Here is a 24,089-nt window from a genome sequence, read left to right on the forward strand (position 1 = left end):
GCTGGCAGCTGTTAAATTGCCGGAAAAGACAAAGCTTTGAAACCAGATCTGTTCATTACACTGACTCGACGTACAGGGCTTGTAATCGATGATGCGAGTCAGTGACAACATTTTATTGGCGCTCAATATTTTGCGCGTGTTGTTTTACCAACCTTAAAAGTAACAGTTACAAAAGCAAACGTCGAGAAAATTTACATATTTCACAATTTCTCTGTGACATAATGAGCATTCTGACAACGATTGCTTTTGTCTGGATTAAGATGGCGGTCTGAAAGGCAAGGTTTGTTGTCGATGGGTGCAAAGTATGTTTAAGTGCATCAACCGAACGGCGCAGTGCACGAGGTATTTCCAAGCAGCTGGACGCAGCTCCCATCTCAACAACGGAATTAAGTAAGTGTTGAATGACCATTTGTTCACTTATAAGACGTAAATATGTTATCGTAGCAAGTCAAGCTAGCGAGCTAGCTACTGAACTAATGCTAGGCACCGGCCGGGGCCGTTCAACTGGGTGGTTGACCTCAGCTTTCCAGTTTAAACAATGCTGCTTTCATTGTATGGCTGGTGTCGGTTTTGCTCTAAAGACTCTAAATTAAAAGTGTATTTTAGATATTTTTCAGAGACGTGTATAGTACCATTCGACTGCCATTTAGTCTGTTTGGTTTTGCGCTTGATGGTCAAAATTCTTTGTTGATGGGTGAGGTCACTCCACAGTGGGTGGTTCCCCCATCCCTGGAGACAGAACTCTGTCCTTCAAAATGCCTTATTTAAATTTATGAACTTTAGTTGCAGAGGCAGACTGTATTGTAGTGTCGATAGAGTTACTAATTTGGCTGGTGCTTTGTCCTCTGAGTTGCAACAGTGAGGGTTTGCTAAATAAAGTCTTTTAATCATGAGTCATTTCAACAAATATCATCTAAAGTTTTTTATTAAATGGAAAAAAAACTAACAGATATCTAATTTTGAGAACATTGTGCACCTCTCAAAACACAAAAGAATTAAAACTCAGCACTCTATGGTGTTAAATAGTACAAATAACATTGCTAATACAGTATCTTCATTTAAAAATACATATCAGTGATAGGTATTTTAAAGAGACAGTACAACAGGCTGTTTTTTTTATAATGCAAATACAGAAGGGTCGAGTTCTCTGAGGTGTTTTTCAACTCTCTCTTGGAGCTAGCCATATAGGTTGGGCATTTCTGTCTCAAAGTAATTGCGGCTCAGCATAGCTTCAGCTCACTGTTGAGCTTTTCTTTGTTTATCAATCCATCCATCCATCCCTCTGCAACACCGCTTATCCTGGATACAGTCGCGGGACGCTGGAGCCGAACATTTTTTTGTTTACTTTATTAAAAAGATGCAACAGTTAATTGATTAAATACAATTAATTGGCAACTATTTTGATTATCTATTTATCCTTTAGAGACCTTGTTTAACTTACAATTGTCCAAATCCTTGGAATTTCATAACAGATTTTTGTAGTCCTCCATGAAAGCAGACTGATTATCTTTAATCAAAATAAAACATTTGCAAATCTGCTTTAACATTGGAAAACTGAACAACAATTTTGCCCATTTTCTGACATGTTACTGACCAGACCAGTAATGGAATGATAATCAGGTTAGGTTTCTGCACTGTCTATTTGAAATAATGTCCTGCTTTTGAATAAAGGGATGGAAATTAATATCCACCCATCCATTTTCCGTAACGCTTATCCTCACTAGGGTCACGGAGCCTATCCCAGCTATCTTTGAGCGAGTAGCGGGGTACACCCTGAACTGGTTGCCAGCCAATCGCAGGACACGCATAATAAACAAATAACCATTCACACTCACAATCACTCCTACGGGCAGTTAAGAGGTTTTAGTTAACATACCATGCATGTTTTTTGGGATGTGAGAGGAAACCGGTGTACCCGGAGAAAACCCACACAGGAATGGGGAGAACATGCAAACCCCACATAGGCGAGGCCGGATTTGATCACGGGTCCTCAGAGCTGTGAGCCAGATGTGCTAACCAGTCGTTCACCATACCACCTATTGATACAAATATGATTTAATACATGTAAACACAAACGAAGCCTAAACAGCTTCCCAGAGCCCAAAAAAAAAAAAAAATTTTTAAAAAGCATTACACCTTATTATTTCATCTTTTCAGAGGTGTCTCACTGTAAAAAAAGTGCTTTTGAAGATGAGGTGGCAACAGGTGTTTTAGAAAAAGAAAACATTATGAACAGTACAATTTGGGATCTTCTTTTATTGCTGCTTTTAATTTATTGTATTGAAGAAAGTTTATTTGGAATTTTTGGAACAGTTCATCATGTGTCCTAAAAACATTATTGTTAAATAGTTGTTGTAGGTGGTTGATCCCACGTTGTTCCTATATACTAAAATGAAGGGGTACATTATTAATTTCAAAATCTCGATTATGCCAGATTGGGCAGAGCATACTGGGAGCTAATTGAGATCCTGTCGATTTTAAACTTTGCCACCAAGCCGTTAAGGTGGATGCGATTATTGGATTCTTGAAACATTTATGGCGTTTATGACTAGTAGAAATAAATGCGAGTTTTGGTAGTTTGATGTTGTTGCAGTCTGTTTGTTCCAATTCTAGCCAAGACTCACACTCCTCACTGTGGTGCAACCATTTGATGAGGTATTATAATTGGTTAGCTCAATAATAGTGTTTAAAGTTGGGAGCATTTAGGCCTGCCTCCTGTTTATTTTTCTCAAGAGTGGATAGACTGATTCTATTTTTCTTATTTTTTGAATTAAAAATTATTACATCAGAATCTAAGGTTTGAAACCATTCAAATGTGGGCTCAAATTCAATAATTGGAAATAATTTATTTGAGGTAAGGTTTTCTTCCCCCCCCCCCATTAGCTATTCTTGCCAGTAATGATATAGGCAAGTTATTCCAGCGTCTTAAATCAGATGAGATTTTTTCCAGAAGTGGTGTGTAATTTAGATTGGTTAGCTCTGTGAGTTTTGACGAAATATTGATACCCAAGTACTTAATGTTTCCTATAGGAATAGGGTACTTTGGGATTTGATCTGCAGGAGTCCATGAGATTGCTGTTTTTGGGAATATTGTTGATTTTGTACAGTTAATAGAGTAGTCTGATATTTGTGAAAATGTTTTAATGAGATTGAAGACTGCCTGAAGAGAATACTTGGGTTCCTGTAAGTAAAGAAGAATATCATCAGCATATAGATTGATTTTGTGTTCTGTCACTAGTGAGCAGATACCTTTTAACATTAGCATTCTGACGTATAGTGGCAGCAAGAGGTTCAATAAATATTGCCAATAGCATTGGTGAAAATGGACATCCTTGTCTGGTTCCTCTTTGTAATGTAAAACTTTGTGAAGTGATCCTATTTGTGTTGACTGTCGCTTTTGTCGAATTGTATAATGTTGCTATCCAATGTATAAATGAATCTCCAAAGCCAAATTTGCGAAGTACTGCAAACAGGAAAGCCCAGTTAACTTTATCGAAAGCTTTCTCTGCATCAAGTGACATGATGATTGTGTTTAGATTTTTATGCTGTGACATGCTTATTAAATTCAACAGACGTCTGACATTATTTGTGGAACTTCTACCTTTAATGAAGCCTGTCTGGTCATAGTGGATTACCGACAAGAAGTACCTTGTCAAATCTCGCTGCGAGGGCTTTCGAGATAATCTTGATATCTACATTAATCAGTGATAAGGACCGATAATTCTCCGGGAGAGTGGGGTCTTTACCTGGCTTTAGTAATAACTTAATTGAAGCTGTGTTCATATGGCTAATTCTACCTTTATCCTTTATCTCATTGACTGTTCTGAAAAATAGAGGCGCTAGTATTGGCCAAAAATTTTTAATGAATTCAACAGGGATTCCGTCTGGACCAGGCTCCCGTCTCGGTTGCATATTTTTTAATGCGTTGTGTAATTCTGTGATGGTTAAAGGAACATCAAGGCTGTCTTTAATTTGTGTATTTAATTGAGGCATGTTTAGATCCTTAATAAAAGTTTCAATTTCTTTTTTATCTGGGTTGTTCGAAGATGCGTATAAGCTGCTATAGAAATTGTAAAAAATTTCATTTATTTCTAACGGTGACTGTGTACAGTTGCCGTTTGAATCTTCAATGGCTATAATTAATGATTTTTCTTTATTGCGCTGAAGTTGGTTCGCAAGGAATTTTCCCGACTTATTATTGTACTCAAAGTTAGTGTATCTTAACTGCTGTTGTAGAAAATCTGTTCTTTTTGATAAGATTACGTCTAACTGATGTTTTGTCTTTTGAAGTCGGTTTCTCAGCCTATCTATCGCATTAATTGCATATTCTTCTGTGAGGTGTTTAATTTTTTCCTCAATTCCATTTACCAATTTTTGTTCTTGTTTTTCCTTATACAAAGAATATGATATGATTCAACCTCTCAAAACAGCTTTCCCGATTTCCCACAACAGATATGGTTGGGGAGTCGTTGAATTTCAGAAACTCATCCCATTCCTTCATCACGAAAGAATCAAAATCTGGGTCCTTCAATAGCGACATGTTGAAGCGCCATGTTGGTGGGGGTCCCAAATTTGATTAAATTTTTAGATTGAGAGAAATCTGTGCGTGGTCGGTGATGATGATTGGATGTATTTTGGGAGTAATTCTTTGAGCTGCCGAATTGTTTGAAAGAAAGAGAAATCTATTCTTGAGAGAGCGGTGAATTGAAGAGAAAAATGTATATTCTCTTTTTCAGCCTCCATATGTCAACGAGACCAAAGTCATTCATATACTGCTGTAGTATATTGGAGCATTGTAGCTGATTACTATTTTTGAGATTTGAACCATCTATTAGTGGATTTAGTGTAAAGTTAAAATCACCTCCCATAATAATTGTAGAAGTGGTTGACAAGTTTAACAAGTGTGAAAAGAGCATGTGAAAAAAGGCTGGATCATCTTTATTTGGAGCTTATACATTGACAATTGTATAAAGCTTGTTAAATATTGTAGCCTGTATAATTATATATCGGCCTTCTGGATCTAATACTGTACTATTTATTGTAAAAAGTAGTCTTTTATGGACTAGTATTGAGACTCCTCTTTGTCTACAGTTATGAAAGGCCGAGATAACCTGAGTGAAATTAGTCAATGAGGCATTTTTCTTCTGACTTAGTAAGGTGCGTTTCTTGTAATAGGAGGAGGTCTGTGTTAAGTTTATATGGTATAATCCATAACCAATGCCATTCCAAGACACAAATGTTAAGTGTGACGTATAATGGGTGTGTGTATCATAATTTTAAATAGATTTGGTACTATGCATTCTTTGTTGTTGTTTTTTTGACAGTTTTCGGGAGATTATTTGGTATTGTGTGGACGAATGTTATTTAGAGAGGGTGTTAGAGATGCTATATTTGAGTACTGCAAAGCCATGGTACATACAAGGGTAACGAGCAAACACTGAACATAGGAAACAAACAGTGATAAGGGGATAATATGGTGTGTGGTGGTGATTTGTGGTGCCCAAAAAAAGTTTTGAGCGACTTGTGCGTTTAGTGTGTGTGGAAGCAAGCAGAGCAGGGAAGCAGAGAGACAGGAGTGAGGATTCATGCCGGTGGCATGCGTGATTGCGTTTTTGTTTATCTACGCAAAAGTGGAGAGAATGAAACGAAATACAATACATTTTTGACAATTCATAACGGCAAGAGATCAAAAGTAGTACTAGTTTTGTACTTGTGATTGTCTCTATTTTTGGTTGGTGCCATCTTCTCCATTCAGAATGACGAACTCAGCTCTAAAGAGCGTGGTCGCAGACATAACTCGCTCTCCTGAAGACAAGCGAGTTTACAGAGGCCTGGAGTTTAACAATGGATTGAAGGCCATGCTCATCAGTGACCCAACAACAGACAAATCATCCGCTGCTTTGGATGTCCACATTGGTAAGAATTGAAGACTATTGCTTTGTAGTGTAACCACCTGTTTTATTGCTCATTTGACTATAAAGACTTTTCAATTGGAAAGAGGAAAGCTTTTTCACAGAATTTGTTTGCATTGCAGTGTGCTGCATTGTAGCATATTAGTTGTGTGCGTCATAAATGGGTGGCTACAAAAACAACGAACAATTTCTATTTACAGTATATTCAAATTGAAAAATGTAACCACAGCTTGTTTAACTGTATCTCAGTGTGATCATTTTACCTTTTTAATTTCAGGTTCTTTATCCGACCCAGCAAATATCGCAGGCCTGGCGCACTTTTGTGAACACATGCTGTTCCTGGGGACGAAGAAGTACCCAAAAGAGAATGAGTACAGCCAGTTCTTGAGTGAGCATGCTGGCAGCTCCAATGCCTTCACCAGTGGAGAGCACACGAACTATTACTTTGATGTGTCTCATGAGCACTTACAAGGAGCTCTGGATAGGTAGGTAATGCACTATTTATTTGTTCATATTTCATCTTTCAAACACAATTTAGTCTTCATAAACAATACTGTGCAAAAGTCATCTCTATCTTATGGCTGCAGTTAGCAGGGTTTACACAAAACAAAACTTTGTAGAGGGGTGGTGCATGGGCAAAGGTAAAAGCCCAGGGTTCTGGATAAAAGTAGGTATACAGGAATTTTAAGTCACCAGACCGCATTGGAAGCGTTCACCTCCCAGAATCATAATGGCATTGTCAGTCTGTCATCTTGCATGACCCAGGAAATAGCCAAATAACTAACAAAATCAAATATGTGATCTGCTATTGTCATCTTTTGTTTATTTCTTTTATGAACTTAGGCAGATCACATGCAATTTCAATGCAGTATTTTGAAAAATACTCATAGCAATGCTAATGCTTTTTTTTCTTTTTGTAAAAGTTACTCTTTTCTAACCATGGCTGTCGTAACCACCTCCAATGGACACCAACCATTTTAGGCTTAGGCTAAAGCTGATGTTCTTTGCGTTGCTGGGGGCTCTGCTCAGATATCACCTGTGATGGTTTGGAAAAGGCACTCAGTCACCTGGTGGATATTGGATTACCTTTATAAATGAGGCAAATTCTAACTGGCACTTGTGTGTGGAATAGGCAATTGTTCTCCACTGCTGGTATATTGCGTGGCCCATCTGGTCCCACGAGAATAGAAAAGTGTAGGAGACAGTTGTGAATGAAATATTAATGATGTGCACCACATATGTGTCAAGTTAACTGACTCTCAAAACCTTTATTAATTTTTTCTATTATTATTTATTTATTTATCCACCCCCCTTACCTGTCATTTCCTTAATTCTTTTTTTGCCCTTTGTGCCAATAAGCAGATTTGCACGAGAACCCTCTTTTAACACAAGATTTGGCTTCTATTTAAAAAATTCTTCACTTCAGTGGTTGAAAATGGCAACTTATTCCCAACTTATTGTTGTTGTCATCAAGCATCTTCTGTGTAATGATCACGTCAATAGACATGTTGTAATCTTGAATTAATCTAGATTTGCCCAGTTCTTCTTGTGCCCGCTGTTTGACGAAAGCTGTAAGGACCGTGAGGTAAACGCTGTGGACTCTGAGCACGACAAGAACCTGATGAATGACGCTTGGAGGCTCTTTCAACTCGAGAAGGCCACTGGCAACCCAAATCACCCCTTCAGTAAATTTGGAACAGGTAGCCCCACTTGAATAGACTTCACTTTACACAAAGGCATATACTCTATTTTTGCATGAAAGAACTTTTCCCAGTGTAGTTATTTGTCATAGCAATACCACTTTTAAAGTGACAAGGGAAGCATGTGAACAGCAATACAGATTTTAAGATTGAAGACAAAGGTAAGTTTTCCAGAAGCACTTCCACTCAATAAATATTTCTTGTATCATGTATCGCACTAGCATACATTGGATTTATAGTTGAGGCTTCATATTTTTTTCCGTGCAGAACCCTTTAATACGTTAATTCCAACATTTTTGTTAAAATGTTGATTTTAAAATGTTTGAATGATTTGCCCACCCTAAGCAGTACATGTTGAAATGCATGTGACTTTACAGAAAATGTCTGGTGGGAATTGGGATATATACGGTTGTCAGTGATTATTCATTATGAAAACAGAAATACTCCGATAATGTAAAACCATTTTCACTTATATCTTGGCCACCTGAGATGCATTTGACAAAATGGTGCTAAATGGGGCAAATATTAAATATACAAATATATAAAGGAGCCGAAATAAGTATTTAACACTTCACATTTTTTAACTATAGTTCCAAAGATGCTACTGACATGAAAGTTAAAAAATTAATTGTCAGCTCTTTGCACTCCTCTGTCAGAAACAAGCAAGGAGCACCTGATTGAGGCCAATCTCTGGTTATATGATTGGCTTTCCACCTACGTATTATGGGCCCAACCGTGCTCACTGGAACGTTCAGAAGCTTAGAATATGCACCTGTAACCAATGCCATCGTTATGGTTTGCAACAATTAGTTTGCAATGGTGTTGAGACAGCTCTCTGCTCTTACCCATCATGAGATGTGGCAATGTGACCTTTTTGTAGGTCAATTAGGACTGAACCAGCTGATATTCATTTGCACTGACGAGGGGCTGGATTGCTGTTTGATTATTGATAGGGAAAAAGTATTGAACACATGAAGGGAGGTGCAAAAAGGTATGGAAAGCCAAGACACCTAAAATCTGTCATTTCACATTTTTACACACAGCTTATTTGTTCTACTTTATTTGTATGTATCGATTACTTGGGTTGTTCCCATCATCTGGCGAAGTTTTCAGGTCAATTGCACCTTTGGAAGTATATTTAGTGAGAAAAATGGTGACGTGTTAAATACTTATCTCAGCTGCAGTAAATAGGTTTGGTCCTTTTCTAATATTTGCACCATGTTTTATGTTTTTATTATTATTCACAAAGATCATATCCATAATTTTTAGGAGTGTCAAAACATTAAAAATTGTTCTGTGTAAGTTTAACAAGCTAAAGATCTAAAAATAGAATCGTTAAGAAACACATTGCTCATTTAAAAATATATCACTATATTCAAGAAATAAAAAGAATGTACTCTGCTTTTTTATTGTAGGTAACAAATTGACCCTCGAGACGAGGCCATCTACTGACGGCATTGATGTCCGCCAGGAGCTCCTTGAGTTTCACTCTACATATTACTCCTCTAATCTAATGGGCCTCTGTGTTTTAGGAAGAGGTAAGACAACACGGAGAAAGACAATGTAGTTCAAATGTGGCAGATGTGTTAACGTGATTGACAGCACAATATCACTGCCATTGACTGCTGTTGAATTCAAATATCCATGTTAACATGGAGGCTTGGCGGTGAATGAGTTTTAAATAGTGACTAGCTTTTCACCAATTTCTTAGTGGTCATGAACTATTAATTGACTTGGCTTTTATTGGTTTTGAATTCCTACAGTTTGAAGTTAGATAATAATATGCATTGAATGTTTTAACAAATTAAGTGAATTACTAATGAATGATACACTAATATACAGTGTAAACAGGGATTTTTTTGCAAGACATGCATTTAAAACCATTTGTCACAAGGCTTGTCCCTTCAATATCTAAATGACTTCACCTCAACCCACATGTTGATGGAATGCAAACCTATGAACATTCTAAAATCAAGGCTCTAGCCATAAGTTTGCTTATGTTACATTAAATATTATAATTTCATGATAATTTATTTGTAAGAAAATGGACATTTGTAGTCAAAGCAGAAAGGAGTTTATCACCAAAGTCTCCTTGTTGGTTTAGGTTTTACTTCAGGTGTGTCGTCAAATATTCCTATTTTTCTATTCAACAAACATTTTGTACTCATAACTTAAGTGTTAAACCATTTTCTTACCCAAAGAATCCCTAGATGAGCTGACCTCTATGGTGGTCAAGTTATTTGGAGAAGTAGAGAACAAGAGTGTGCCTATCCCAGAATTTCCTGATCACCCCTTTCAAGATCAATATCTAAAAGTGAGCATCTGTTCTTTGTCTTCGCTGCGGTTGTGTTCCCCCCCCCCCCCTATATTTTAAGAACATGTATTTTCCTGTTTGTTGTGCCAGCAATTCTACAAAGTGGTGCCCATAAAAGACATAAGGAATCTGTATGTGACGTTCCCCATCCCAGACCTGCAGAAATACTATAAGTCAAACCCGGGACATTATCTGGGACATCTGATTGGTCATGAAGGACCTGGAAGTTTGTTATCGGAACTCAAATGTAAAGGTAAGGCACATAGAATGTTCACATGGTGGTATATTCGAGAATGTGAGCATTCAAAATTGTCCATCGAAAGTGATGCAGAAACTTCTACTGAAATTCACATTCTAGGCTGGGTGAATACACTTGTTGGAGGTCAAAAAGAAGGAGCCAAAGGATTCATGTTCTTCATCATCAATGTGGACTTGACGGAAGAAGGCCTTTGTAAGTAGTGCTTGATGTTTACTTGTTGATTGTTCTCCAGTCTGGGGTTTGTGGAAGAAGCTGAAATGGAAGTAACCTTTTCATGTGGGTGTCACCAACAGTGCATGTGGAGGACATTATCTTTCACATGTTCCAATATATCCAGAAACTACGCACAGAGGGACCTCAGGAGTGGGTGTTTCAGGAGTGCAAGGTAACTACAGTATTACACACACAGATCATTTTACACTTGAGACAATGTGAGTCCCAGGAATGTACGTTTGGGAACAATGAGTCCCTACAACTCATCATTGTTTAATACAGACACACTAAACCTCCTCGATATCATATTTCTTGCTATAGTGGAGATTTTTATTAGAGTTGTTATTCTATTTTTAAACAGTAGTTTTGTGTTATCCATTGCTCTTGCGCTCTCTCAGTATTGTGTGTTGGCCTGCCATGATAGCAAATTATTTAGGACAATATATTTTCCCATATATTATCACGCTAAAGGATAGTATCATTGATGTTATTTTTTCTGCCACTTATAATGATTTTAGAGCATAATTCAAGTACACCCTTTTAAGAACAATTAACTTTGTAGAGCAAAAGATGTTAGCTAAATAAAAAATATAAATAAAACGGACCTAGGCTCTGTTCACAAAAATTGCACTTAAATATTAAACATTTTTCACAGATGTATAGAGTCATTAACAGACTAAAGAGGCCCATAAAAATGTCTTAAAGCCTGCCAAATTTGAATTACCGTAATTTATTGTGTGTAATACGCTCTCAAGTATAATGCACACCCCCAAAAGACTCCAAAAATCATGAAAACCATTCTTCCTATGTATAATGTGCACCCATGACTTTTTGTTGATTTATATATTTATATGCAATAAATGTGAGTGGTGATCCCCTTTTTAATTAGTTTTTCTACTAAGTTTGATCAGTATTATTTTTAATACCACGGTTTGCCTGTTCTTTAGTAACGTATGTGTTACTGTGGGACACCCTAGTGTTTGTTTTTAACACTGCAGCTTTACAGAGGTATTTTCCACCTCCAACATGACCATTAGCTTGTCAGCCGTCATGCACAATGTACTGAAAGCGAGAGAGGTCATGTGCCCAGATAACACGTTCACTCCTGGTGCAAGATAATAAAAAAGAGTTAGGATACAACAAAAGCATCTGGGCTTTGTCACCGTTTTTAAATCAGATGCCATACATTTTAAAATAAATTTTTTATTCTTTATTTTTCCCTTATATTGTATGGAGGTAATTATATTATGTAATGTATGATTTCTTCTGCCTGTATGCTTTCTGCTGTCTCTTGTGAAAAATAGATTTTATATCTCAATAAGCTTTTCCCTTTTAAAATAAATGATAAATAAAAGTAAAATAAGGCCCGCCGTTGAGCTGCTGGACTGTGATGTGAGACCTTCACCTGTCAATCAAATGATGCTGAAAACGAGTTCACTGAAGTCAACTACTGCCTGAATATTGATAATGTGTGCTGCTGTGGGTATGGTAAATACAGTTTACAGTTTTAAGCGATGTAACCGCGGTTGAGGGAGATGTTTAGCTCCTTAGCTTGCTAGCACGTTAGCTCGCAGGCTAGCAAATGTAACTTTCCCTTGAGTGTCCCAATAGTGTGCATCTATGGAGCAAACTTTTCTGCCAGCGGCTTGTTGGGTCGTGAGCGGCGCGGTAGGTGGTACCAGAACAATGGAAATGTATTGAGTCGAGAAAAAACTACTGTGTCCATTGTATTTCTTGAACGATAACCCACCCTACCTCTGGCTGGCTAGTGTCAAGACAAGCCTCATACTTTTAGTGTATTCCTCCTTTGATTTGCTGTGTGTGGAGGCTCTTCACCCCCCCCCCCCCACCCAACACGGTAGTTTTTCAGCCATGCGTCTACAGACGCACATTGAAATTATGTCATGCGTCCCTGCTAACTTTTGTGCGTCTCAGAAGCAGGACGCATATCTAACGAGATCCCTGTACACACATTTTTATTGTTTAAATTTGTAAGTAAATGTATTTTAATCTCGCTATAAATATGTAGTATCAGTGTATATGAATTTTGTCTTTCTCTGTAGGATTTAAACAAGGTAGCCTTCCGGTTCAAAGACAAGGAGCGACCCCGTGGCTATACCTCCAAAGTGTCTGGTTTACTGCACGTAGGTGTTCTCTCAATATATATAGTGGGGCAAAAAAGTATTTAGTCAGTCACCAATTGTGCAAGTTCTCCCACTTAAAAAGATGAGAGGCCTGGAATTTTCATCATAGGTATACCTCACTTATGAGAGAGAAAATGAGGGGAAAAAAATAATCCAGAAAATCACATTGTCTGATTTTGAATAATTTATTAGCAAATTATGGTGGAAAATAAGTATTTGGTCAATAACAAACGTTCATCTCAATACTACTTTTCTGTAAGTCTTCAAGGTTTTCACACACTGTTGCTGGTATTTTGACCTTTCCTCAATCCACATCTCCTCTTGAGCAGTGATGTTTTTGGGCTGTCGCTGGGGACACAGACTTTCAACTCCCTCCAAAGATTTTCTATGAGGTTGATATCTGGAGACTAGCTCGTCCACTCCAGGACCTTGAAATGCTTCTTATGAAGCCATTCCTTCGTTGCCCCGGTGGTGTGTTAGGGATCATTGTCATGCTAAAAGACCTAGCCACGTTTCATCTTCAATGCCCTGGCTGATGGAAGGAGGTTTTCACTCAAAATCTCACAATACACGGCCCCATTCATTCTTACCTTTACGCGGATCAGTCCTCCTGGTCCCTTTGCAGAAAACCAGCCCCAAAACATGTTTCCACCCCCATGCTTCACAGTAGGTATGATGTTCTTTGGATGCAACCCAGCATTCTTTCTCCTCCAAATACGACAAGTTGAGTTTTTACCAAAAAGTTCTACTTTGGTTTCATCTGACCATATGACATTCTCCCAATCCTCTTTTGGATCATCCAAACGCTCTCAAGCAAACTTCAGACGGGCCTGGACATGTACTGGCTTAAGCAGGGGGACACGTCTGGCATTGCAGGATTTGAGTCCCTGGCGGTGTCGTGTGTTGATGTTTTTTTTGTTACTTTGATCCCAGCTCAATACAGGCCATTCACTAGGTCCCCCCGTGTGGTTCTGGGATTTTCGCTCACCGTTCTTGTTATCATTTTGACCCCACGGGGTGAGTTCTTGCATGGAGCCCCAGATCTCCAAACTCCAAACAAACTCCGACTGCATCGGACAATCAAAACTGCTGAAAAGATTGTCGGTACCCCCCTACCCACCCTTGAGGACTTGCACGCTGCCAGAACGAAGACAAGAGCGTGCAAAATCCTCTCGGACCCCCCACGTCCCGGTCACTGACTCTTCCAGCTCCTTCCCTCAGGTAGGCGCTACCGATCAATGCAATCTAGAACTACCAGACATTCCAACCGCTTCTTTCCTCTTGCAATCAACTTCTTAAACAGCTAACCTACAATTCCATTGCAACATGCTGCCAATTTTTTTGTCTTGAGTTTGTTGTCACATTTCTGTCAGGCCAATTATATATTACTCGTGCACTCACTGTAGTAGTCTCGCCACGCTGCACTATTTGCATATCCGTTGTTGACCAATACTGGCCACTCATGCCAGAGTAGCATCTGCCCCATTTGCACACTGAGGAGTATCTGCAACATTTGCACAATCAACATTGTCCCAGATTATCGCACTACTAGTCACTTTAAACTGCATACATTCCTTGAAGTCTCGGCGCCCTTTGCACAATGGTCATTGCACCAGACTATTGCTATTAGTCATTCAAACTGCTCTGAGTTTTGTCAAAACTCAGAGCAGATTGTCAAAAAAACAGAACAAAAAAATTTGTACCGGCATTACCAGATAACTAGCAACCCTTTATTGCTCAGTGACTGTTTTTGTCAATGTATTTATGTCTCAAAAGTGTATTCTGTCAATTGACTGTCTGTTGTCGTACTAGAGCGGCTCCCAACTACCGGAGACAAATTCCTTGTGTGTTTTTTGGACATACTTGGCAAATAATGATGATTCTGATCAAGGGAGATTATCAGTGGTCTTGTATGTCTTCCATTTTCTAATAATTGCTCCCACAGTTGATTTCTTCACACCAAGCTACTTAGCTATTGCAGATTCAGTCTTCCCAGCCTGGTGCAGATCTACAATTTAGTTTCTGGTGTCCTTTGACAGCTCTTTGGTCTTGGCCATAATGGAGTTTGGAGTGTGACTATTTGAGATTGTGGACAAGTGTCTTTTATACAGATAACGAGTTCAAACAGGTGCCATTAATAGAGGCAATGAGTGGAGGACAGAGGAGGCTATTAAAGACGTTACAGGTCTGTGAGCCAGAAATCTTGCTTGTTTGTAGGTGACCAAATACTTATTTTCCACCATAATTTGCTAATAAATTATTTTAAAAATCAGACATTGAGTTTTTCTTGATTTTTTTCTTTTTTTTTTCTTTCATTGGTGAAGTATACCTATGATGAAAATTACAGGCCTCTCTCATATTTTTAAGTGGGAGAACTTGCAGAATTGGTGGCTGACTAAATACGTTTTTTGCCCCACTGTATAAGTTGTTTTCACTGAGTAATATTACAGCTTGTGGGTCCTGTCCCAACTGTCACCAGGCCCCCTGTTGCAGCTCTTCACTTGTCGGCTCTGTGACACAAATATACTGTTTGTTTTTCAGTATTATCCGCTTGAAGAGGTTCTCGCAGCGGAGTATCTTTTGGAAGACTTTAGGCCAGACTTAATTGAGATGGTGTTGGACAAGCTGAGACCAGAATATGTCAGGTTAGTGCAAGAACATTTGCAATCACATAAGTTTAAAAAAGCAACTTCAGTTTGCCACAAATTGAAACTTGGCTCCAGGTGCTCGTGACCCAACAGGATAAGCGGTGTAGAAAATGGATGGATAAATGACATTTGGCCTTTTATCGAAAGACATTTTTTGATTTTATAATGTACACTACAATATTATATTTCAGATTGGATGGTTATTTAACATTTCAGTTGTGGCAAACAAAAAGACACAAACATACACTGAATAGAATTTGTAAACCGCTGTACGTATATGAATATCTACAAATCAACTTGCAGCCTTGAAGTGAGTGACCAGACTTGCGAGTTTTTCGAGATGTGAGATGTCATTTGGCAGGTTTTTTTTCTATCCATCCATTTTCTGAGCTGCTTCTCCTCACTAGGGTCGCGAGCGTGCTGGAGCCTATCCCAGCTATCATCGGGCAGAAGGCGGGGTACACCCTGAACTGGTTGCCAGCCAATCGGAGGGCACATACAAACAAACAACCATTCGCACTCACATTCACACCTATGAGCAATTTAGAGTTGTCAATCAACCTACCATGCATGTTTTTGGGATATGGGAGGAAACAGGAGTGCCCGGAAAAAACCCACGCAGGCACGGGAAGAACATGCAAACTCAACACAGGCGGGGCCGGGGATTGAACCTCGCTTCTCAGAACTCTGAGGCAGACGCTCTAACCAGTCGCCCACTGTGCCTGCGTGTGCGATCTTGAGATACAAGGGCTCAAATCCACAATCAGCAGCAGTTTGGCAAATAGTGAGCAATTCATCAAAAACTGTTCAATGCCACTCTCAGTTGAAGTTTAACACAAACAGTAAAGCAACATATGTAGACATATAACACAGACATAATGTAACAATACTCTGGCATTCTTTATCCGCGAGGGAATATGATTGATATTGCAACATGTTACTGAGTCATTTACGGTAGTACTAGAAGTACTATTCTTCTTCCTTTGTGGCTGCAAACGCATTATACTGCCTCCCGGTGGCCAAATGGTGCACACTAGAAGTGCAGCACAATGAATTACATTGTAGAATTAAAGTTTCGGTGTAATTCTTTACATTTTATTTAATTATATGATCACTCTGTTTTTATGAAGTACGATATTGTAATAGGTGCTATTTTTCCTTATTAAAACGAACACAAACATCTTTGTATTTTTTGGGGGGGGAGGCTGGAACGGATTAATGGTATTTTCATTCCTTCAAATGGGCAAAGATGCTTTGAGTAATGAGTGTTTTCGATGACGAGCGTGGTCACAGAACATATTAGACTGATCCCAAGGCACAACTGGACAGCTAATTTGGCTGCAACAATGAAGTGCTTGTCTACACAATGAATTCCTGCAATAGTAAATAAACTTGTATGTCAAGTTGCATATCAGTAATGAAAATATTCTCCCCTTTCAGAGTTGTTTTGGTGTCAAAGTCATTTGACGGTCAAACGGATAAGGCAGAAGAATGGTATGGTACGCAGTACAAACAGGAGGTTATCTCTGAGGAGACCATCAAGGTGAAGCACTGCAAATATTGTACCGATCTAATCACTCTGCTGGCAGTTGCATTCTTCATATTGAGAGAAATGCTTTTTGATGAACGACATGAGGGTACGTCATGCATTTGTTTCAGAAATGGGCCGGTGCGCACCTCAACGGAAAGTTCAAGTTGCCAATGAAAAATGAGTTCATCCCTACCAACTTTGAAATTTATCCTCTTGGGAAAGACTCTCCTGCTTTCCCTGCTTTAATTAAGGCAAGTGTGTTTGCAGCTGTGTTTGACATCAAAGTAGTGCCACGGTTCATTACATACTCAAGCAGCCTGATCGTAACTGTAAAAAAAGATACATACGCTGTGTGATTCTGTTCGCTAAAACAAAGATGAAGGCGTATTATTATTAATAAAGTAATTTTGCATTTGTGATCACCGTGCATCAAAACAAGACAAGCTTGTGTGCGCTCTTCTTTTAGGACACAGCAATGAGCAAGGTGTGGTTCAAGCAGGATGACAAATTCTTTCTCCCCAAAGCGTGTCTGAACTTTGAGTTCTTCAGGTATGAATAATTCAGTTGTCACTACCCAGTGTAATTAATTACATTTTGAAGCACATGAAATGTCATAATTACAGATTAGTTGGTCATAACACCCTCAGATGAGCTGATTTCATTGCTTTCCTCTGTTTCCATAACATGACTGAGACAGAACTTTAGTGGCAGATATCCCAGACCATTGCATCATGGAAGTTAAAAAAAAAAAAAGAATGTTAGCTTCATTGTGCAGCACATTTTTTTTCTCCTCTACAATCTGAGGTTTAACCTCATTTTTCTTTATCCAAAAACTGCCAGTGCATGTTTAAAATGTTAGAGATGTGGCAATAAGTATTTCCAAAAGAAAACAAATAATCCTTGGAAAAACATTTCCAAGGAAACATACATCATGCAAAATGTAGCTTTTATAACATGGAATGAGCTATTATTTCTAGATTTACCAGCGGATGAGTTTACAATCATGTATCTATTTCATTTTTATCACTTTATAATTGGATGGTTCATGGCATGCAAAAGTTGAATATGGAACCAAAAGCTCTAAGCTGAAATTTATTAGTATACATTGTGTGCATAATCTTTTTTGCTGGCTTTTGTTTCCTAGGCCAAAGAAGAACATAATTCTAATTTGTACTCTGTGCACTTTCTTTCTTTAAACACTTCTATTCTTCTACAGCCCATTTGCGTATGTGGACCCATTACATTGTAACATGGCTTATTTATACCTGGAGCTCCTAAAGGACTCCCTCAACGAGTATGCATATGCAGCCGAGCTAGCTGGTTTGAACTATGACCTTCAAAATACCGTCTATGGGATGTATGTAAGTATTCTGATTTCCCTCGCTGTAACATTCAAGCTGCATCCCAAACCTAAACAACCTGCTACACTTCTCCAGACTGGGCTGTAGTGGCTCACCCAGGCCTCAATGGCATTGATTGTGAAAAATAAAGTACTTTTTTCTGCCACCTCTACCTATCAAAGTCATATGGTAATAAAAATATAATTTATATGCACAAGCTAGACCTGGCTGGTGTCAGTATAGCTTTTTTTTCTATCCATATCTTCTCGTCCTTCATCAATCTTTGTTCACCTACCCCAAAACACTCATCCCTATACATCCTTTTTTTTGTGCCTCACGCAATCAGGCACAGCAACTGTATTGTTGTTCCTGTTCTGTGAAACTAACAGTTAGTACGAGGCTTCTCCAAATGTTTATGCGGTACACAAAGCCAGTCATGAGGCAGCATATACATACTCTTCCTGTCATTCTTCACATACATGTAGTGTCTGTCATTCCCACCAAATATCTTTTGTTGTTTTTGCTCTTTTTTTGTCCCCTCCTTCTGTAGTCGCTACTTATATGCAGATCCACTGCACTGCAATATGACCTACCTGTTGCTCAGGTTACTGAAAGATGATTTAAGAGAGTATACATATGCAGCCCGCCTGGCAGGGCTGGTGTATGGCATAGCCTCAGGGATGAATGCCATCCTAGTAAGTAAGATGTTTGAATCCTGCAGGAAGTGGAGCTAGTTTTTAACTGTCTTTTTTTTTTTGAGGCATTTGAAGTGTGGAAATAAAATTGCTTGTTTGTCGCTGCTCACTTTGAGTGTCTGTTGTTTTCAAAGTGGAGAGTTTTGTAGGGAGTTTTTGCTAGTCGTTACATTACAGCATGCATTTTCATGATAAGGTGGGGTAACAGATTTCAGTCCATCATATCATTGTATGCAAACTTTGATTCTTCAATTTAATTTAATTTATATAGAACAAAATCACAAAGAAGTCGTCTCAGAGGGCACTCTACACACGGAAGCAGGTCTAAGACTACACTCCTCACTCATTAAAAGGCAAACTAAACCCCATTCTAAAAAGTTGAGACATTGAAAGGGCTTCATTCATCTATTCAAATGAATCAATGGAATCAATTGTAGGCTCTAGGAATTAGACTTGAGCTAAACTCCAGATTGATTCAACTCTGGGTTTCAGGCTAAAGTACCAAAATTTAGTTTCATATCATGTCATTTAAGTGCAGAAAACAATACCGGCCCACTGAGTGTTTGTGTCGTTTCCTGGTTTGTAATACAGTGGAGCCACTGAGGTTGAACATATGTTCTAGGATATTCCAAGAGTGCATACAGGTACAATGGGTGTGGAAATTATTCAGACATCCTTAAACTTTTCACTCTTTGTTATATTGCAGCCATTTGCAAAAATCATTTAAGTTCATTTTTTTCCTCATTAATATACACACAGCACCCCATATTCACAGAAAAAAACATAATTGTTGAAATTTTTGCAGATTTATTAAAAAAGAAAAACTGAAATTACACAGCCATAAATATTCAGACCCTTTGCTCAGTATTTATTAGAAGCACACTTTTGAGCTAATATAGCTGTGAGTCTTTTTGGGAATGATGCAACAAGTTTTTCACACCTGGATTTGGGGATCCTCTGCCATTCCTCCTTGCAGATCCTCACCAGTTCTGTCAGGTTGGATGGTGAATGTTGGTGGACAGCCATTTTCAGGTCTCTCCAGAGATGCTCAATTGGGTTTAAGTCAGGGCTCTCGCTGGGCCATTAAAGAACTGTCACGGAGTTGGTCTGAAGCCAGTCCTTAGTTATTTTAGCTCCAATAGTGTTTCATTTTTTTAATGTGAACTGTAACAATTGATGTAATGTAAAACTTTTGAACAAAATGTTTTGACCTAACTACTACAACGTTCTCCACTCTATCGCTAACATTCTGCATTGTTTGGAGTAACCCACTAACCTCTGTTTGTTGGTATTGCTCAATAACAATATCTCATTGAAAAAGATAGTTCTCTCTCCTTGAGGACAAAACTTTGGTGTGGCTGTGAGCGGTACCTATTTAGTTTGAGTCGGCATTATCAGTCTGGCCAGCTGGTAATTTGTCATGGTTAATGATTTTAGCAGAGATGACTTTGTGATTTGGGTAGGAATTGGTGTAATTGCTGAATCTTGAAGGGCGTAGAAGACATTGTATTTGAGTGGCTTCTTATATACAAACCCAATTCCAATGAAGTTGGGACATTGTGTTAAACATAAAAACAGAATACAATGATTTGCAAATCATGTTCAACCTATATTTAATTGAATACACGACAAAGACAAGATATTTAATGTTAAAACGAATAAACATTTTTGTTTTTAGCAAATAATAATTAACTTAGAATTTCATGGCTGCAACACGTTCCAAAAAAGCTGGGACAGGGTCATGTTTACCACTGTGTTACATCACCTTTTCTTTTAACAACATTCAATAAACGTTTGGGAACTGAGGACACTAATTATTGAAGCTTTGTAGGTGGAATTCTTTCCCACTCTTGCTTGATGTACAGCTTCAGCTGTTCAACAGTCCGGGGTCTCTGTTGTCATATTTTACACTTCATAATACGCCTCACATATTCAATGGGAGACAGGTCTGGACTGTATGCAGGCCAGTCTAGTACCCGCACTCTTTTACTACGAAGCCACGCTTTTGTAACACGTGCAGAATGTGGTTTGGCATTGTCTGGCTGAAATAAGCAAGGGCATCCATGTAAAAGACGTTGCTTGGATGGCAGCATATGTTTCTCCAAAACCTGTATGTACCTTTCAGCATTAATGGTGCCTTCACAGATGTGTAAGTTACCCATGCCATTGGCACTAACACAGCCCCATACAATCACAGATTCTGGCTTTTGAACGTTGCGTCCATAACAGTCCGGATGGTTCTTTCCCTCTTTGGCCCAGAGGACACGACGTCCACAATTACCAAAAACAATTAGAAATGTGGACTCGTCTAACCACAGAACTCTTTTCCACTTTGCATCAGTCCATCATAGATGAGCTCGGGCCCAGAGAAGCCGGCGGCGTTTCTGGGGGTTGTTGATCAATGGCTTTTGCTTTGCATAGTAGTTTCAAGTTGCACTTACGGATGTAGCGCCGAACTGTATTTACTGACATTGGTTTTCTGAAGTGTTCCTGAGCCCATGTGGTGATATCCCTTACACATTGATGTCTGTTTTTGATGCAGTGCTACCAGAGGGATCAAAGGTCACGGGCATTCAAAGTTGGTTTTCGGCCTTGCCGTTTGCATGCAGTGATTTCTCCAGATTCTCTGAACCTTTTGATGATGATATGGACCGTAGATGATGAAATCCCTAAATTCCTGGCAATTGTACATTGAGGAGCATTGTCTTTAAACTGTTCGACTATTTTCCTATGCACTTGTTCACAAAGAGGTGAACCTCTTTGCTTGTGAATGACTGAGCAATTCAGGGAAGCTCCTTTTATACCCAATCATGGCACCCGCCTGTTCCCAATTAGCCTCTTCACCTGTGGGATGTTCCAAACAGGTGTTTGAGCCTTACTCAACTTTCTCCGTCTTTTTTGCCACCTGTCCCAGCTTTTTTGGAACGTGTTGCAGCTCTAAAATTCGAAGTTAATCATTATTTGCTAAAAACAAGAGTTAATCAGTTTGAACATTAAATATCCTGTCTTTGTGGTGTATTCAATTAAATATAGGTTGAACATGGTTTGCAAATCATTGTATTCTGTTTTTATTTGTCTAACAACCTCCCAACTTAATTGGAATTAGGGTTGTGTGTGTGTGTGTGTGTGTGTGTGTGTATATGTGTGTGTGTGTGTATATGTGTGTGTATATATATATGTATGTGTGTATATATATATATATGTATGTGTGTATATATATATGTATATGTATGTATATATATATATATGTATATGTATGTATATGTATATATATATATATATATATATGTATATATATATATATATATATATATGTCACATGCAGGAGCCACATGCAGGAGCTTACAACAATGAGCAGTGGTATGTGAACTACCGGAGACAAATTCCTTGTGTGTTTTGGACATACTTGGCAAATAAAGATTATTCTGATATATATATGTATGTATATATATATGTATATATGTGTGTATATATATATATATGTATATGTGTGTTTTTTTCTCTCCTTGTTGCATCTTTTTGCAAAAAGTTAAGCACTTTCTCCCTATACAATACAGCAACGACTTTGAAAATTATATATTTGACCAGAACATGATTATGAACAGATACCCAAACACAATCAGATAATGAAAGACAGAATTATTGTCTTGTAAACAGACTTTGTGTTCAGCTGTTTAGAGGTAATTTTGTTCATCCCCTGCCTGGCTGTATCAGCTCTGTCTCGTGTCCAGACCCAATAGGCTCACATACTGTAGGCCAAGAGACAACCATCAAATTGATGAATAAATAAAACTTGCATTTGACCACCGCTGATCATGCTGTTAAACCATCTGCTCTTTGTCACTGCCCCAGCTCTCTGTTAAAGGTTACAATGACAAGCAGGACATCCTGTTGAAGAAGATCATTGAGAAGATGGCCACATTTGAGATTGATGAGAAACGTTTTGACATAATCAAGGAAGCGGTAGTATCTATAGTCTTCATCTTTTTTGCTGTGTTTTAATCTGCCTGCCATTGGAGATTTAACAGTATTTTGCTTTGCGTACATTTTTTTTTCTTTTCGGCAGTACATGAGGTCTTTAAATAACTTCAGAGCAGAGCAGCCGCACCAGCACGCCATGTACTACCTCCGTCTGCTAATGACTGAGGTGGCTTGGACCAAAGATGAGCTCAGGGAGGCTCTAGAGGGTGAGATGCTTTTATGTAATGATATTGAGTAAATGATATTACACATACATATCTGGGGAAAGTAGTAACATCTTCAAAACAATGCTCACACATTTGAATTTTTGGCAAGAGTCCTCCACAATGACGACATGGTTCTTGTAAAGTATGACAACACCTTATCCTAGATGGAGAATTCATTCCTCGACCCCCGAGTGAATATTTCATATTTTCTGACTGAATGAATTGTACGTGCTCCTTTTAATCTCTTCCTCCTTTTTTCTGTCTTACCCCTCATTTTTTTTACTCATTTCGAGACAGCTGGGAAGTAGAAATATCTTCCACTGAGAGCGACTTGAAAGAGTTCCTGTCATACAAAAAAAAAAAAAAAAAAAGATTGTTAGCTGATAAGCTTGATTTTGTGAAAAGTTTATTTAGGCAGCATCTTAGTGAAGTCAGGCTGCGTACATTTAACAAGTAGAAACTCAAGTTAGAGCAAAGGTTTCAATTTTCTGGAATGGAGTAATAGCTGCCCATTTTTTACTCTGGCCAAATGGAGTTTACTGCTGTAAATATGGCTTACACACATATATTTACAATCTTTAATCACACAGTCACATGCAGGAGCTTACAACAATGAGCAGTGTTATGTGAAGGTACTTGAGATTGCAAGATAGGCCAAATATAGTTTATTTCTTCTCATATATTTAATGTGATTGGAATGTAATGAAAATGCCTTGTGATTGGCTGGCGTACACGCCCAGATGTACCATGTCACTTTTGCCCATAGTCAGCTGGGATAGGCTCCAGCTTACCTTGTCCTCAATGATGATAAAAAATGGATGGATGTTTTGTTTGTGGTACATATACATAGGCAGTATCATAAATGGAATGTCAGAATGTCCAAACTCCAAGCTGACAGGTTGCTCGCTGCAAACTAGAGAAGAATCTCAACTGAGAGAATTCAGTGAGACTTGCAGATATCCAGGGTCAGCAGACAGTTTCAAAGTAGACCTGCTTCAGTTTAATTTTGCGGTAGAGGCATAACTGTTGAATAAGGCCTCTTTATACTCCCGCGGCCGACAACGCCCGCATTGCATCACGTGACCGACGAATTGGCCCGCGCGACCCCTCTGCATAGCTTGACGCGCGCACGGAAAGAATTGTTGC

At 38.6% G+C, this 24,089-nt stretch overlaps 1 protein-coding gene across 2 annotated transcripts in view; it reads left to right on the plus strand.

Annotated features, from left to right (window-relative positions):
* Positions 1 to 54: 54 nt before the first annotated feature.
* Positions 55 to 24,089, plus strand: part of ide (insulin-degrading enzyme) — a 40,968-nt gene continuing 16,933 nt past the window's right edge. Inside the window, exons 1-17 of one of the 2 annotated variants that reach the window (XM_061691029.1) lie at positions 55 to 390; positions 5,756 to 5,916; positions 6,190 to 6,397; positions 7,443 to 7,612; positions 9,028 to 9,150; positions 9,814 to 9,926; positions 10,017 to 10,179; positions 10,285 to 10,377; positions 10,479 to 10,570; positions 12,462 to 12,542; positions 15,084 to 15,187; positions 16,631 to 16,733; positions 16,850 to 16,972; positions 17,188 to 17,270; positions 18,612 to 18,756; positions 22,609 to 22,719; positions 22,823 to 22,943. In XM_061691029.1, the coding sequence (XP_061547013.1) occupies positions 305 to 390; positions 5,756 to 5,916; positions 6,190 to 6,397; positions 7,443 to 7,612; positions 9,028 to 9,150; positions 9,814 to 9,926; positions 10,017 to 10,179; positions 10,285 to 10,377; positions 10,479 to 10,570; positions 12,462 to 12,542; positions 15,084 to 15,187; positions 16,631 to 16,733; positions 16,850 to 16,972; positions 17,188 to 17,270; positions 18,612 to 18,756; positions 22,609 to 22,719; positions 22,823 to 22,943 (2,080 nt within the window). In that variant the 5' untranslated portion in view covers positions 55 to 304. Of the gene's footprint in view, positions 391 to 5,755; positions 5,917 to 6,189; positions 6,398 to 7,442; positions 7,613 to 9,027; positions 9,151 to 9,813; positions 9,927 to 10,016; positions 10,180 to 10,284; positions 10,378 to 10,478; positions 10,571 to 12,461; positions 12,543 to 15,083; positions 15,188 to 16,630; positions 16,734 to 16,849; positions 16,973 to 17,187; positions 17,271 to 17,937; positions 18,083 to 18,611; positions 18,757 to 22,608; positions 22,720 to 22,822; positions 22,944 to 24,089 lie in introns of both variants that reach the window. The other variant, XM_061691028.1, reaches the window with a different exon arrangement.

The sequence above is a fragment of the Phycodurus eques genome, chromosome 11 (genome assembly GCF_024500275.1).
Source record: "Phycodurus eques isolate BA_2022a chromosome 11, UOR_Pequ_1.1, whole genome shotgun sequence".
NCBI lineage: Eukaryota > Metazoa > Chordata > Actinopteri > Syngnathiformes > Syngnathidae > Phycodurus > Phycodurus eques.